This window comes from Telopea speciosissima, chromosome 3, assembly GCF_018873765.1.
Source record: "Telopea speciosissima isolate NSW1024214 ecotype Mountain lineage chromosome 3, Tspe_v1, whole genome shotgun sequence".
Taxonomy (NCBI): Eukaryota; Viridiplantae; Streptophyta; class Magnoliopsida; order Proteales; family Proteaceae; genus Telopea; species Telopea speciosissima.
The window spans coordinates 57,708,719-57,726,858 of record NC_057918.1 but is presented as its reverse complement, the minus strand read 5'-3'; the positions used below and the strand labels follow the sequence as shown (position 1 = coordinate 57,726,858).

The 18,140-nt window shown below is 40.2% G+C and overlaps 1 protein-coding gene across 1 annotated transcript in view; it reads right to left on the bottom strand.

Moving 5' to 3' along the window:
- LOC122653811 (aspartic proteinase 39-like) overlaps window positions 1–14,836 on the bottom strand; it is a 79,378-nt gene extending 64,542 nt beyond the window's left edge. The window contains exons 1-3 of the mRNA XM_043847755.1: window positions 14,573–14,836; window positions 13,920–14,049; window positions 13,568–13,815 (exon numbers count right to left, since the gene is read on the bottom strand). Coding sequence (XP_043703690.1) covers window positions 13,568–13,815; window positions 13,920–14,049; window positions 14,573–14,790 — 596 coding nt within the window. The 5' untranslated portion in view covers window positions 14,791–14,836. The remainder of the gene's footprint in view (window positions 1–13,567; window positions 13,816–13,919; window positions 14,050–14,572) is intronic.
- Between the last annotated feature and the right edge of the window lie 3,304 nt (window positions 14,837–18,140).

The window sequence follows — 18,140 nt, the reverse complement described above, 5'->3', positions numbered from 1 at the left end:
TTGATCATGAAAGCCTGGGCAACCTCAAGTAAATGCCTATTCTTCCGCTTTGCTATCCCATTTTGTTGAGGAGTATAGGAACAACTAGTTTGATGAACCATTCCGTTAGCAACACAAAAAGAAGAGATCTCATTTTGAACAAATTCCAAAGCATTATCAGACTGAAAATTTTTAATAGAAGCATTAAACTGGGTCTTTATTTCATTGCAAAAACTTTGAAATACATGTAAAAATTCAAACCGATCCTTTAAAAGATACAACCATGTAGTTCTGGAATGGTCATCCACAAAAGTGACAAAATACCGAAAACCATGTCTATTACTTACACGACAAGGACCCCACACATCTAAATGTACTAAAGAAAATAAGGAAGGACTACGGGGCATAGTACGAGATGGATAAGTAGTATAATGATGCTTACCCAACCCACAGCCCTCACACTCTAACCTATCTAAAGATTTAAATTGCGGAAACAAAATCTTTAATCTAAACAAAGATAATTGGCCTAGCCTACAATGCCATTGGAAAGGGGACTCTCCACCAATAGTAGTAGCTGCAGCCGAAGCAGACAGAGCAACACCATTCAGATAATATAACCCATCTTTCTCACACCCTCCACCAATCATCTTCCTCGTGTGAAGATCCTGAATAATACAGTGAGAAGGGAAGAATGTCATTGAGCAATTCAAACTTTTAGTAAGTTGGCTAACAAAAAGAAAACTTAAGGGAAATTGAGGAACATGTAAAACAAAAGCAAGAGAAATATTAGAATTTAGACAAACAGTGTCATGCCCAATAACAGGGGTGGAGGAACCATTGGCCACAATTACAGGAGGAGTATGAGAATTAGATGAAATAGAACTGAAAACAGATGACTTACCAATCATGTGAGTGGAAGCCCCTGAATCGATGATCCAGGGAGTAGAAGTGGTGGAAAAGAAAGCAGGTGTACCTGCATGAGCCAATGTGGCAACGGAAGTAGATGCCCCCGTAGTGGAAGTGGGTGACTCAAGACTCTTCAGGACCAGGTTTAGTATCATTAGGAGCAACAAAATCAGAACCATCTTCAGGAGCTGCATTATTGGCTAAGTTTTGAGCCCATTCTGGTTTACCATGCTTGGACCAGCATGTCTCAACAGTGTGATTTGTCTTCCCACAATAAGAACACAGCCAGGCAGCCTTATCAATATGTTGTCCACCTGAACCACGACCACCAAAGCCATGTCCTCCTTCTGAACCACGGCCTCTGGTAGTAGTAAATGCAGAATTCTCCTTGGGGTTGGTGTCAGGCTTGGAGCTAGGGGAAACAATGCGCTGCAGCCTAGAGTAGGTATCATTCAAAGTGAAAACAGTTTCACCCGCAAGTAGATGCCCTTTTACAATCTTCAGATTTGGATTCAATGGCAGGTCCCATGTCAATTAGTTCCATTCAGAGTGCCAATTTCTAGTAACAAATTTTAATTCTTTATTGGCAATATTGCCAAAAAAATCTTGGATTTGCTTACCAAATCTCCTTACCTGATCTCGGGAGAGGGAGGCAACACGGCCACAGACATTTCACATAAAATATCATTGGGATTGTTGAAGTACTGTTCACGTGAACAGTGATTTGGCTGATATGTGTATCTACTATTTTCCTAGTCCTAGTTGGAGTCCTAGTTTCTATTTTTGTAATGTGGAGTCCTTTGATTAAGACTGCCCTTTCCTATGTAACCTTCTATTATAAATATAAGCAAGGTAAGGGAAACTGTAATATTCGACAGTTCTCTCCTCTTCCTCATTTTCTTCTCTTTCTCTCTTCTTCCTCCATTCTCGGTTCTGGTTTTCTTCATCTATACTCTGTTACATGGTTTCAGAGCATCACCTTTAGACTGGAAGTGATCTGCGATTCTGGTTTGAGGGTCACCCACTGCTGCATATTGCTATGGATTAAACCTTAGATGGAGTTTTCAAGTGAAAACTAGGGTTTCTACTAATACCATCTACCTGAGTTCTAAGATAGATTGGAGATCCTTAAGTTGAAGCTGCCTTTGTTATTTAAAGACTTCTTCTACATATAATACTGATCCAAATCTGTGTGTCCTATCTACTATTGAAGACTGCAAATTCAACTTGTTTTTTCTCTCTACTACTTCCTGCGGTAACCCATCGAGGGTTTCATATCAGGTGCTATTTTATCTCCAATTGATCCATTAATCTGGGAAATCTGATTTCTCTTACAGATTCACCCTGCAGTTCATCTTCTCTATTGTTTCCTTTTTGGGTGTCCAAACCCTATTTACTGCTGCTACCTTTGGGTTTTCAAAACCCTATTTACCAGTGCTACTTCTGGGTTTACAAACCCTACTGCTGCCGATTGGTTCTTCTACTCTTCTCAGATTTTCAAACCCTAATCAGAGTCTGAGTAAGAGCTGTTTGTGATTACTGCTAATGCTACTGCCAGTTGAAATATTACTGCTGTTTTTTATTTTTGGGTTTCTCTGTTAAACCTAACCAGGTTCTGTTCAAGAGCCAATTGCTTTGCTGCTGCTATTACTTTTTGGACTTGATGGCTGATTCTAAACCACCATCGGACAATGTCCAAGTACAGATTATCACCATTAAACAATCTGGAGTTTCAAATTATTTATTATGGACCCAGGCAGTACAAGCTTACATACATGCCAAGGGCAAACTGAAATATATTACAGATGATCCTCCTAATCGTGATCCTAAGGATCCTACCACATTCACAATTCATGAGGAGTGGATGCGTGAAAATTCTATTATAAAGATATGGCTATGGAACAGTGTTGAACCTACTACTGCTTCCAATGTGATGTTCCACACTATTGCTAAGGATGTCTGGAATTATTTGCATGAAAGCTTCTCTCAAGAGAGGAATATCTCTCGTATGTATGATCTATATTTGAAACTTTTTACCTTCCAACAAGAAGATAAAACATTGAATGAGTATTTTGCCAGTTATAAAGGCATGATTGAAGAACTGCAGATACACCAGCCCTCGACTACTAATCTGGATCAGTTAAAGCAACAAAGAGCTGAGTTCCATGTTGCAAAATTTCTTGCAGGGCTACAACTTGACTACCAGTCTGTGAAGAGTCAGTTACTTACAGGAGAGTAGGTCCCTTCTCTCAATGAAGTTTTTTCTCGTCTCAAACGTCTAGCTAATTCCTCCAAGCCTGACAATACTCCAAAGGACAACTCAGCATTTGTTGCTACGTGGTCGTGACCAATTTAGAGGTCAAGGTCGCGGCTCTGGTGGACGAGGTACAGGACCTCAATATATTGACAAATATGTCCGTCAGTGCACCCATTGTGGCAAACCAAATCATACTGTGGATACTTGTTGGACCAAGAATGGAAAACCTGAGTGGGCGAATGAACTAGCCAATGTTGCCACCACTGACACTGCTAATGAGAAAACCACCAACGACATGAATTAGAGTTCAACTACTTCTTCTGTGTCTCGTGATGATTACAACCAGCTAGTCAAACGCCTCCAACACCTTGAAGTTGCATCTGCCTCCACCTCTACCGCCACTCTAGCCTATAAAGGTAATGCTGCCTGTTTCCCTTCTTCTACTTCATGGCTTATCGATTCAGTTGCTTCATGTCACATGACTGATAAATCAAGTTTATTTTCTTCCATAAATTCCGTTCAAACCCCTTCCAATGTTATCCTTGCTGATGGATCCTCTACTAAGATAACTGGTCATGGAACTGTTTTTCCAACATCTTCAATGACTTTCCCTCCTGTTCTTCATGTTCCTAAATTACCTTTAAACCTTGTATCTGTTAGTCAACTTACTAAGTCCCTTAACTGTTCTGTAATTTTCTATCCTTCTTATTGTGTTTTTCAGGATCTTCAGACAAGGAAGAAGATTGGTGGGAGGCTTAAGCGTGATGGACTGTATTATTTGGATGGCACCGGACCTTCTACCATAGTTCAAAATCTCGCGAAATATTCGAGAATTTCGAGAATTTCGACCCCCTCGAAACGAAATGACCCCTCGAATCAAAAAAATACTAAATTTCGATCGAAATTCTCGAGATTTCAAGATATTTCGAGACATTTTCAAAATCTCGCGAGATTTGAAAATCTCAAGAAAATGCTTTATATAAAATACCATGTTTCGATAGTCTCGGTCGAAATTTCGACCGAGACTGAGAAACAGAGCATTTTTCCTCTTTTGCTTGGTTTTTTAAGGTTTTTGCTTATTTCTTCTTCAATCTTCCACTTCCCACTTGAATCCTTGCCACATCTACAACGGAATCAATTGGAGAACAAACTTCTTAGCACATCTGTGAAGCCTTTCCACTATTTCAGGTAAAACCATATTCTCAAAATTGATTTTTTTTAGGGAAATGCTTGATCAACATGTTTGTTTGCGATGAAATAAATATATGTTAGACACCGGAAGCCGATCTACGACTTCACGGTGTCGAAATTTTTTTTTGGTATATATATTATTTATTTATTTTTCTACTTCAAAAATTGGATTTATTTACAACAAAAATCAAAAAATAATAGGGGTTATGTATATTGTATGGTGATGAATTAAATATATGTTAGACACCATTGGCCGATCTATGGCCTCATGGTGTCAAAAATATTTTTCTGCCAATAATTAATTATTTTAATTTTTGAAAATTATAAAAAATATTTAAAAAATTCAAAAAAATAGCAAAAAATAGCAAAAAATAAGAAATAATATGAGGTTTTTGTTTTAAAATTACTGAAAAATATAAAAGTAAATTGTACATACTTCTTATTTGCTGCCCATTTACATATCTTTTCGATTTTGTTGTGCTAGGCCAATATTTATTTGAAAAATATTTTTAAAAATTGTTTTTAAATATGAGAAAAATATGAGGGTTAGGGACTTAGGGGGAAAATACTAAATAGTTATATACTTATATACTTGTGTTAGTGCTCTTAAATCTTAATTCTTAAACATTTAAAATTTTAAACTAAAAGAATTGATGTGCTTCCGTTATTAATGAATTGTCTTTTATTCATGCAACAGTAAACTAGTCTGATTATGACGAACCGTGGTAAACGACAGAGCCAGAGGCAAGAGGGGCAGAGGCAGCCGGCCCAGACCCAGGAGGAGGGGAGCACACCCAGGCGCACTAGGGGTGACATTGCATGGTTGCATGGCACTCCAATTGATGGGGATAAAAGAAAATCCCAATGCAACTATTGTCACATGCAGTTTTTGGGAGGTGGTGCCACTAGACTCAAACAACATCTAGCTGGGAATTCTCCTGAAGTGGTCGCATGTCATATGGTCCCTGTGGAGGTATCTAGGGCTGTCATTGATTACATGAAGGGAGGGAGTAAGAGGAAGGCTCAGAGGGAGAAGGCAAAAGTAGATCTTGAGGAAGCAGTGAGGTGTACAGCGGGAGGCCAATCAAGCCATCGTGATGATGATGATGATGACAGTGATGATGCCTATGTTCCTGATGATATAGAGACTAAGCAAGAGGCTAGGGATTGGAGACGAGCACAGATGATGAGCAGAGCCAGTTATCATGAGGATCAGGAGAGAGTCGAGAGACAGAGAGTAGGTGGTAGTGGAGGAGCTAGTACCTCTAGAGCTGGTGCTAGTGGTAGTGGAGGAGCTAGTACCTCTAGAGCTGGTGCTAGTGGTAGTGGAGGAGCAGGTACAAGTGGAGGAGATGGGTTGCCTAATCCCTTTAGGAGATCACAGAGTACGAGGGCAGCTCCCCCTCCGCCTCCACCACCACAAGATGACCCAGCACTTCACCAAGCACCTGGTGTTTATAGAAAGAAAGGCAACAAACAACCAAAAATCAAGGGAGCATGGAAAAATCTGAAGGGGATGGTGAAGGAATCTATAGCTAAGTGGATGTTATACCATACCATCCCAGCAAACACAGCACAAGGCCCCTTTTATCAGACTATGATAGATTCCATTGCTGAGGCTGGCCCAGGGTATAAGGGGCCCACCCCATATGAGATTATGAATGTGTATTTGCCCCAACAGAAGAGAGAGCTTGAAGACTACATCAATGAAATGAGGGGGCTGTGGGAGAACTATGGGGTGACCATAATGTGTGATGGTTGGACTGGTCCTACAAGAAAGTCCATCATCAACTTTATGGTGTATTGTGATGGGAGGACAGTCTTTCTGAAGTCTGTTGATGCATCCAAGGAGAAAAAAGGATGCAAAGTATATCTACAAATTGCTGAAGGAAGTGGTAGAAGATGTAGGAGTGGGGAACGTTGTCCAAATTGTAACGGACAACGGAAGCAACTACAAGAGTGCCGGTGAGAGGTTGATGCAAAACAATAAGTACCGGTTGTTTTGGACTCCATGTGCTGCCCATTGTATAGACCTCATGTTGAAGGACATGGGAAAGATCAAATTGGTACAACATGTTGTGGAAAAGGCAAGGCAAATGACCAACTTTGTCTACAACCATGGGTTTGCACTAAACCTCTTGAGGGAGAAGTGTGGGGGTGACTTAGTGAGGCCAGGCATAACTAGATTCGCCACCAACTACATTGCACTCAAGAGTATAGAAACCAAGAAGTCTGGACTGAGATCAATGTTTGCTTCTGAAGACTGGTTCAACTGGAATGGGTCCAATACCCATGGTGGTAGGGAAGCACAAGCTACAATTTCATCAGATGACTTTTGGTCTAAGTTGCATAAAGTGGTACAACTTCTGGACCCAGTGGTCAAGGTTTTGCATATAGTTGATTCTGCTATCAAGGGACCAACCATGCCACATCTATATGCTGCCATAGACTTGATGAATGAAGGTGTTTACAATGCAAATCCACGAGGTAGCAAACACTTTCTCAAAATTATCAAGGAGCCTGGGAAAATCAACTTATGCATCCACTGCATAAGGTCGGTGAGTGTACACTCTTTGTTTTTTATGCAATTACATCTTTTAAAGTTAATTTGAAGGATATATTACTAACTAGTGAATATGTAATGTCAATTTCAATATATTATTTGAACCCCAAGTACCAATACAGTCATAGGCTTGGGTTGAATAATAGTCTTATTGACGCAGTCAAAGAAGTAGTTGCCAAGTTGGAGCCGAATAGTAAATTACAGGCGATATGCAACAATGAGGTGAGTCTTAGAAGTTATAATTCATTTGGAATTACTCAATTCAATACTAAATAGTAACGAGTCATTACTAATTTTAAATATTTTCCAAATGATTATAGTTGAAGACTTTTAGGGATGCATTGGGAAGTTTTGGAACCGAAGCTGCACAACAAGGCCGGACACGCGGTGATGCCGGTACTCATTAGTCATTACTTCATTAGTCATTACTCAATTCAATATCTTATTCTTTTGAAATGAAGGTGACATGTTTCTTTTGTTGTAATGCAGCTGAATGGTGGGTGTTGTATGGGGGTTCGGCAAACAATTTAAGAAAAATAGCAATCAAGGTTCTCTCCCAAACATGTTTAGCATCTGGCTGTGAACGGAATTGGAGTACATTTTCTCTCATCCACTCCAAGAGGAGAAATAGATTGGGTTCTGAACGTCTCTCTGACTTAGTGTATGTGCATTATAATTTGAGGTTGAAAATGCAACACATACGCATGGGACAAGAGGGTATCAGGGAAAATATCGATCTCGCCGACATTCTCCAGGTGGAGTCAGATGATGAAGATCCTATTGTTGATTGGGTGAGGGATAGAGGTGAGCCAGTGTTAGATCAGCCTGGAGGTAGACTTGACCCCATGATAGCTGAACACATACAAGCTGATGTGGATGACTTCATGGCTGCAGAGGGTGAGGTACATGCACGGGACGCGTCACCCATACCGTTCCAGTCTACTGGTGGTGTTGATGAGGAGGATGAAGATTGGTCTATGTCATCTGGTGGAGAGATGGTGGTGGTGGAGATGGTGATGGTGGAGATGGTGGTGGTGGTCCTGGTAGAGATGGTGATGATGGAGGTGATGATGAAGGTAATGATGGACGTGAGTCACGTGATGATGATGGTGATGGTGGTCAAGCATATGAGGGAACTCGAGTCCCGTTTGTGGTACAAGAGCAGCAAGAGGCAATCCGTGCCCCCACCGGCCCCACACCAGCCACACGGCCCACATCGTCCACCTCGACCTACTTGAGAAAGCAGCGTGGCCATCCCGTCCTGGTGGTCGTGGTAGTGGTACTAGTAGGCGGTGAGCTTATGGACATTGATGCCCTATCTCGGCTCGTTGGTGGGTCGAGTATTGGCGATAGAGACGATGGTCGAGTAGGCATTTTCGTGCCCCATCTTTTCATGTAGACAGCAGTCCATCTCCAGCACAATCAGAGCATGGTTCATCTCATTCACATCCATGTGGCGAAGGGCATTCTGGGCAGTACCCTTGGGGGCAGCAGCCTATATCTTCTCCATCCATTCCCAGTTTTGAGTATGACTCCCACTCACAAGGATATAGTGGATCGTCTTTTGTGCATGACTTCTTTTCCTATACTGGCTACCCAACCCACCAGCCGCAGCCGTACAACCCGTACATGCTCCCAGAGCCGTCATATGACTCATATCATAGTGGATCAGTGGGTAGTACTTCTTCACAGTTTGGTGACCTATATCCTAGGATAGGTTACCTTCAGCATGTTGATGATGCAGTTTACATGGCCACTGTGGATGACTACACTCGCTTCTTCTCCCAGACTATGACGTGGCATGCATTTGTCCTACAGTCGGAGAGCAATACACGTCGGCTCCAGCGGACCATGAGTGGGGTTGATCCTGGACGGCGGAGTAGTTATTATTAGCAAATTTGTAAACATTTGAGATGAATGATGACTAGTTGACTACTTGACTTGTAGCCTTATAGGGGACAATTGGGGATATTGACATATTGTGATTTGGAATGTTTGATATCATCTTCTTAAATCTTAACTCTTAAGTTGTTATTTGTTAACTTGTTATTGACTTGATGTCTTATGTACTTAATATTATGATTTATGACTTAACTTATGAGTCATTATGTTTCCAACTTAGTTTCAAGTCAATTTACTTGTTTAATGTACAATGTGTATGTATAAATGTGTATTTAACTAAGTTATACACTTATACTGCTATACATTAGGGTTCGATCGTACATTGCCAATCAATGGTGCACATCCAAAACACCATTTTGGGTGACTATTTTTGCAATTTGAACATTTAAATGTGTTTATATAGCCTAAAATAGGGTTTCCATGAAGTTTCAGGCCTTAACTTGGCCTAAAACCCACCGAAATGACCTATCGAAACATACCAGAAAAAATACAATATTTCGACCGAAATATCCGAAATTTCGAATATTTCGGATATTTCGGTCAGCTCGAAATACCGAAACGAAACGAGTTCTCGAACTATGCCTTCTACTACTACGACATCTACTACTATACCATCACCCATGCAATGGCATCTCCGGCTTGGTCATCCATCCTTACCTAAACTCCAATTAATGGTCCCTAGTTGCAAGTCCACATCTCACCTTGAATGTGAGGCTTGAGAACTAGGCAAACATCATCGTGCCTCTTTTCCTATCCACACTTTACCTAGAAATTCTTCATTGTTTTCTTTAGTTTATTATGACATTTGGGGTCCGTGTAGAGTTCGTAATAGGTTAGGGTTTTCTTATTTTGTTAGTTTCATGGACGATTATTCTCGCTCCACTTGGGTTTATTTGTTAAAAGACCGGACTCAATTTCTTACTGTATTTAAAAATTTTATCACGAAATAAAGACTCAATTTGCTACATCCATTCAAGTTTTTCGTTCAGATAATGCTTTGGAGTACACTCAAACTGAGATTTCTGATTTTTGCCTCACCCATAGTATTATTCACCAAACTAGTTGCTCGTACACTCCACAATAAAATGAAGTAGCCGAACGCAAAAATCGGCACTCACTCGAAGTTACCCGATCTATTATGATTCACATGAATGTCCCCAAACGTTTTTGGCGTGATGTCGTTCTTACTGTTTGATATCTTATTAATCGTATGTCATACTCTGTTTTATAAAATAAAATTCCGATTTCTATTCTTCATCCTCATAGTCCTTTGTTTTCTTCTCCACCACGTGTTTTTGGTTGTGTGTGTTTTGTTCACATTCTTCATCCCGGCATTGATAAACTATCTCCTCGTTCTATTAAATGTCTTTTTCTTGGTTATTCTCATACCCAAAGAGGGTATAAATGTTTTGATCCCATTTCCAACAAATAATTTATTAGTGCAGATGGCACATTTTTTGAAAATATTCCCTATTTTTCTTCTATTGTACCATCCACTATGAACAATGAAGATCCTCTAGGTCCACCCATACCTATCACTATTCCTATTCATTCACCAATTCAGATCTATCACCGTCGTCAACATCAACTACTGCCCTTACCTTCCACCATTACTCCTATACCAGCCACCACTGTTCCGCCACCTATACCGGCTCCTGCTCCATTACCCACAGCACCTACTATTCCGGTCTTGCCAAGTGATACAGTGGACGCCGATCAGCCCGACATTCAATCTAACTCTGATGCTGAAGGCTCCATCGACTTACCCATTGTTGTTCGTAAAGGTACTTGCTCTTGTACCTAAAATCCTTAACTATTTATCTTTTGAGCACTATGTTTCTATTTCTCATCTTCCTTTCCATTATTACCCAGTTGCTTCTGCATTGTCTACTAACTTAATCCCTCACACCCACCATGAGGCACTCTCTCACCCTAGTTGGAAAGCTGCCATGGACACAGAGATGGATACATTGTTATCTCGAAATACCTTCATTACCTGCTGGGAAGGATCTTGTTCAGTGTCGGTGGGTGTATACTATCAAATACAACCCAGATGGTTCTGTTAAGCAGCTGAAGGCCCACTTACTTGCTAAAGACTATACTCAAACATATGGTGCGGATTATTTTGAGACTTTTTCTCCTATTACTCATCTGATGGTTCTGTTAAGCGGCTGAAGGCCCGCTTACTGCTCCTATTCTCTGGCTGTGAATTTTGATTGGCCCTTATATCAAATGGTCATCAAAAATGCTTTTCACTATGGTGATCTTCAAGAGGAGGTTTATATGGAGCAACCTCCCGGGTATGTTGCTCAGGGGGAGTCTACCAAAGTTTGCAAGCTTCGGAAGGCAATTTATGGGTTGAAACAATCTCCAAGAGCATGGTTTGATAAGTTCAACTCCATTGTTACTCAAGTAGGATTCTCACAGTGTTATTCTAACCACTCTGTTTTTGTTTGTCGTCAAAATTCAAAAGTGGTGGTGATGGTAGTTTATGTGGATGACATTATTATATTTGGTAATGATGCTTCTGGTATTGCCCAAGTTAAAGCATATCTTCATCAGCAATTTCAGATGAAGGACTTGGGTGTTCTCAAGTATTTTCTTGGAATTGAGGTTTTGCAAAGCAAGAAAGGTATTAGCCTATCTCAAAGGAAATATGTTCTTGACCTTCTGACTGACACTAGAATGCTTGCTTCCAAACCAGCAAAACTCCCATGGAACACCATCAGAAACTTGGGTCCATTGAGGGTGAGGATTTTTCTATTAGTTGGCAAACTCATTTATCTTACAGTCATTCATCCGGTATATCCTTTGCTGTTTAGGTTATTAGTCAATTTATGCAGTGTCCAAAGAAAGTTCATTGGGATGCTGCTTGTCGTGTATTGCGCTATCTGAAGAGTGCTCCTAGTAAAGGTCTTATTTATCGACCTAATCGGAATGTTAGTCTGGTAGGGTTTTCTGATGCTAATTGGGTAGGTGTTGATGGTGATAGGCGCTCTACTACTGGATTTTGTACCTTCGTGGGTGGTAATTTGGTCACATGGAAAAGCAAAAAACAAACAACTGTTGCTCGATCAAGTGCTAAAGCTGAATATCGAGCAATGGCACTTACTACAGCTGAATTGATGTGGGTAAAATCCTTGCTCCAAGAATTGGGATTTCCCATCACTCAGCCTATGCAAATGTTTTGTGATAATCAAGCCGCCATCTATATTGCAAGTAATCTTGTATTTCATGAAAGGACCAAGCACATTGAGGTTGATTGTCACTTTGTTCGGGATGTTGTTATGAAGAAGTTAATTGCTACTCTGTTTGTCTCTACTACCAATCAACTTGGTGATATGTTTATAAAGGCGCTCTTTGGGCCTGCTTTTCGTCGAAGTTGTACCAAGCTGGGTCTAGGTGATTTGTACGCTCCAGCTTGAGGGGGAGTGTTGAATTACTGTTCACATGAGCAGTGATTTGGCTGATATGTGTATCTTCTATTTTCCTAGTCCTAGTTGGAGTCCTAGTTTCTAATTATGTCAAGTCCTAGTTTCTATTTTCTTTAGTTTTTATTTTTGTAATTTGGAGTGCCCTCTCCTATGTAACCTTCTATTATAAATATAAGCAAGGTAAGGGAGCCTGTCATATTCGACAGTTCTCTCCTCTCCCTCATCTTCTTCTCTTTCTTTCTTCTTCCTCCATTCTCGATTCTGGTTTTCTTCATCTATACTCTGTTACAGGGATGATCTGCAGGTATGCAACTAGAGACAAATCTTAGATATAAAAGTAGTTTATCACATAAACTTTATTTTCCCTAGAATCAAATGGATGAATTGTTGCTTTTGCATTTTCTTCGTTCTATAGTGGGACCACTCGCATAACCCACTTTGTTCACCAAAGAAGAGAGAAATCTCTACCCACCACCCGATCGAGAAGACAAACCATATCGGCAGTACAGTACAAATGAATGGTATGCAAGTAAGTCATCAATTTGAGTCTCGTGTCACTTATCCTTATATAATGGATGGAATCCTGAAATTGATACAAGCATCTACTACTCTGAATCCTAATTCTCATTCAAATAGCAATAGAGTTTAGTTCCATATTCTCTTGTTTATTTGCCATCTTCAGACCCTTGTTTTATGGATGCAAAGACAACCATAATTTGAATACAAAGTAGTTCTGTTGTTTCGGGTGTTGTGTATGGGTCTGAATCCGCAAATCCATGTTTTCTGCTATCAGTTGGGGAGTGAGGGAAGAATTTCATGATACGAAGATAAAATGCCTTTGCTATATTAAGAAGGATCTATTCTTATTGATCCAAAAGACAAAGAGACACAGAGTTCACTTTATGATAGGTAATAATTTAGTAAAAGATAAGATGGATTCATCCACAATAACTCCCTTTACCCCTTGTTCATTTTCATTTTCTCCAACAAAAGCTCAAATCAAAATGGGTTTAGTGCTTGAACTTGCTCAATAATAATTTAGACATTTGAAATACAGTTGAATATATTAGCGATGGAGCACAAATCAAGATCTCCTTATATTGTCAATAAAATTAGCCTGGGAGGAACTCCTCTTCTTCTTTTTTTTTTTTGTGTTGGGGGGGGTGTGTTGGGGGTGCTCAGCCAGGGAGGACTTGAAATGTTCATATTAATATGATTGTGTATATACTTCCTAAGGAAGCAGTTTCATATGAATCCCAACCAGATAACACATCAAAAAATGGGAATTATATATAATGCGCGCAAATGTTGTAGAATAATAGAAGTATGCCATACCCAAAGACAACAGTCCCATTAGAGGGTGTAGTTTGTAGGTTTCCAGACACATGACCATATCGTATAACATCTCTCACATAGTATCCAGTGGTTGCACTGCCGTCTTGATACTCCACGCCATATGCACAGTACATATTTCTGCTGCATCTAGGAACAGGACTCTGTGAAGCGAGGTAGCAAAAATCTTCATCACAAGTAACCACTTCTCCAGTCGCAGAGGCCTTTGGATCATATGGCTTGAGCTCTAGCTGTACACAGAGAGAAAAAATGTGAAATTATGCTGAACCAAGAACTTAAGGACTAATGGGTGGATATCAAGCCACAAGACACAAAAGCATGAGGGCAAGCATACACCGAGTCTGCTTTTTGTTGGACAATTGTCGCATTCAATGCAATTGACCCAAAGAATGTTGCTTCCTGTATCGACTAGCACATAATAATCCTTTGGAGGAGTCCCAATTGCAAGTGTGGTATAGTAAGTCCTAAGACAACCAACAAATTCACCAGAACCCACAATACATGTCATTGAATGAAGATCCAAAGACAAAACTTATACAAATATCATGGGCAACAAAGACAACCAATGCAAAAATAAAAATCAATATTAATTTAAAACAAAAGGAGAGAAAGAAAGGAGCCACCTTTCTACCCACATAGTTGTCAAGGCGTCACCTGCGACGCCTAGGCGTCCAGTCGACCTTTGTTAGAAGGGAACCTTGGTCGCCTAGGTGCCGCCTAGGCACCTTGTTGGTGTCGCCTTGACGTCCAGGCCCCTCCAATGCTCATATCCACAAAGAATGACATGTAATAGAAGAAATCTAAAATATGGACAGGCAAAACAAAAGACACTGAAATTCTTCAAGAAAGCACAAAAAATTCTTCTATCATTATGTCAAAATAATATCCATATTTAACAATTCAAAATTTGAGGATAGAAAATAAAATTGACATTACAAAGCTAAGCTAAAACAAAACGAAATGAAAGGTCATGAATAAGTAACAAACCCAACATCTGCCGGATTGCTATTTCCACCCAAGGGAAGATCAATGTTGGAGAGCAGAAACCGACGGTGGCGGCGGCAGTCATGAGCTTTGACATCGCTCAGATAGTGCTTCTGACCTGCAAATCTGTGATACACCCTGAATACTCCAGAAGCAGAGACATTGGACACCACAAACAAAATCAAAATGAAGAGCCCACAAATCCACCTACTGACTTCCATTTCTTATTCTTTTTCTTTCTTCTTTTCTTCACATATTGAGAGAGAGAGAGAAGCCGGGGCAATAAAGGGGTCCCTGGGTAAAGACAGAAGGTGGATTGAGGGAAAAGGAGAAAATAGAAGAAATGAAGCCAAAGAGATAACCACATAATTGGGTACTCTCCGCTCGTCCTTCCACTGTAAACACCTGTTCATTACTAATAATAGAAACCCAAAAAAAAAACCCAACAATGCTTTCTCTCTTTTTTCTCGGTTCCTTCTCCTTATCACTATTTTCCGTGTTTTAAAGCTTCACTTCACTGGGAAATCTGAGCAGACGATTGATATCGAACGGCCGTGAAATCTGATTGAAGCAAGAGCAGTATATCTAATTGGTTCAGAGTCCACCATTAGGTGGGAAAGGCAAAAGCAAATAATCAGGGAGGATATGTAGGTGCAAGCGAAGGTAACAGGAACAACCGCCATTGATTCAATGTAGCAACCACGACAGCTCAACTAAATGAGATTAACTTTACTCGTCACCATGGACACCTCAACTCAGCCGTCTCTGTGTCATTACATTTTTGTTGTTCTGCTGATGACTTGGTGCTCATGTCACAAAGTCCTCTCACGCTGCGCCCAGGCACATGGGCCTGCCACTCAAGGAGGCAGGGTGGTCATTGCGCCCACCCCCATGTGCCTGACAGCCTGTGCTGCGGCACAAAGAACAGCGCCCCATAAATAAATTAAGGGTTGATGTTCTTGTACCGCAAAGCAACCTGCGCCCAGACACATGGACCTGCCATTAGGGGGGTCAAGTTTCGCCCACCCCATGTGTCTAGGGACAGTCTGCGTCCCTAACACAGAGAACATTTGGCCATAAATTAAGGGAAATAGTTTTATGTCCGGGAGTGATGGCGTAGAATGTATTTGTTTCTCTCCTCCTCAAAACAAGGGGACAGAGGTGTCTTTTCATATAGGGAGGAGGGAGAGGCTCATGAGAGTGTTGGCGTAGGCCACACTCCCGGACAGAGTTCTTTTTTTCATAAATAAAATAAGAGTTAGGATGTTCTACAGGAAAAAAAAAAAAGATTTGGGATGTTCTACTTCCATCCAAGGTTTTAAAATTCGGGTTTCAACTAGGTTTCGACCAACCAGAAAATGAGTTCGTCTTGGTTTCGACCATATCTTAGTTGAAACCTGGGACTTTCTCTAGGCTAACTCAAACCTTGGTTTCGAGGCCCAAAAGTTGTTTTTTTACCCTGATTCTTGTTGTGCTGCCTATTTTTTACATTTTGAACCCAATACATGCATTACTTTCACACATAGAACACTAAAATATTACTTGTGGTTTTAATCCAAGTTTGATATTGTAATTGTTCTTGGACATGGTATCGAATAAGGTTTGACTGGAACATAACTCCTTCAATATAAATGAGATTTAAGTAATCTTGGATTTGTTAGAAAGATTTGTTTTGATAGCTTTCCAACAAGTCCAAAATTGCTTAAATTTGATTTATATTGAAGGAGTTATGTACCGGTCAAACTTAATTTGGTGTGCAAGAACGCTGTCAAAATCGCTCTGAATGGAAATCTTTTTTTGGACATCAAAACAAATGAATATTTTACCATACTTTTGATTTTTAGCAATGTTTTACCATATTAAGATTTATGGAATTTTTAGATTTGAGAAAAACCCCAGCATTAGAAAGTTGAAAATCACACCTACCATCGAAAATCCAATTTTTGTTATTGAACTGGGGGGTTGACTTTTTTTCTTTTTGAAATTGATTTTTAACTATTTTATTGGATTCAAATAGGGGGTATTTACTTCTTTATGAATAATATCTTAAGTAAATGACAAAATATTTACTTAAATGATATTAGACATAACTAAGTTTCTGTCCTAGTTTCTAGCATAAATACATGTTTGTCCTAGTTTCGAGCCAAGTTTCCTCTAGTTTTGATGGGCATATGTGTCAAAACCATTGAAATATGGTTGAAACCATCAAAACCCAGTCAAATCCAGGGATTTTATAAAATCCCCCTTCAACAACTCATCTCGAAAACCTGCGAAACAGAGTTAACTCGGTGGTTTCGATAAGTTTCGATCGAGTTTTTCTTCCATGCTTCCATCACGAATCAGCCATGTGACAAATGTGGGTGGATCGATGTGATAGCCAATAAATTTCACTATTATAAAAAAAGGTTGAATTTGTTGTCACCAAAGTGGTAAATTAAGAAGTTGGTTTCTTTCAATTGCACCTGTAGATTCCCAAAAGTTATTTAAAGCAAGGGCAAAGAAGAGGTTTCAAACAAGAGTTTTCTTCCCTGTCACTATGCCTACTGAAGCATCTCATTGGTGCATTTGAAACTAAAAATGAGTAAAGGAAGTAGCTAAAATTATATAAGATGTCATTTAGTATTTTATATTTATCTCTATTTGATGGAATTTTGGTAACTGTTGCAGATGAAAATTGAAGGGATGGCACACACCGTCAGATGCATCGGTTTGCAAAAGAGAAAGAAGACACAAGAGGTGAACCGGAGCTGACCCTATAATCCTCCGATGCCAAAGTCAGTTTCCAGGGCAATTAGTCAAGATGGAGAGATTGGTTCGAGAAGAAACGTAGAACCAAATCAAGGTTTCTCAACCGTGGCTGAGTTACGTCAAGAACTAGTTCTAAAACAGTGGATTGAGTTCAATCTGTCTTACCAAGTGTCTTCACGTGACCTTTATAGACGATTTGGAGGAGATACAATGATGTGACATGATGGGGCTTTGAGCTTGTGTGCGACCCAAGATTAGCCGGCTTACATAAGCAGGCTTTAAATGAGAGGAGGCTTGTCAGAAGATAATTAACCCTTTCGGTGGCATCGTATCTCCTTAAGCACGCCTTCATTAAATGCAGTTGATTTATAGCATGACTTGATGCGTTGAGACGGGATGTAACGGGGATGTGGAAGATGGAGGTCCGTTCACCATCCCCCAATGCCTAATGATTGATGTCTGCATCATCCCGATGTGAGTGTCAGACATAGGCTTCATATCCTATGGGATAGTGGGCTAGCCACCCTTGGTTCCAAAGGCTTCCAAGAATCAATATCGAACCCTGCTTCTGTAGGATATAAACATCGTGGTCTTCACACACCCACGCAACCAATCTCCGCAGGGGTTTGCCGTCGTGATGATGCCTCACGGTATTGAAATGTCTATTTTCTTTAACGACTTAAATTGAAGGACAGGTGTGTTGTGGTTCACTCTTATAAATCAGTGATTAGGGTGTGGGGAAGACACAATAACATAAGGGAGTCGTCACCTAGGTTGTGAAGGGCCTAGAACCCTAAATAGGTAGCCCAAATCCTGGTTAGAA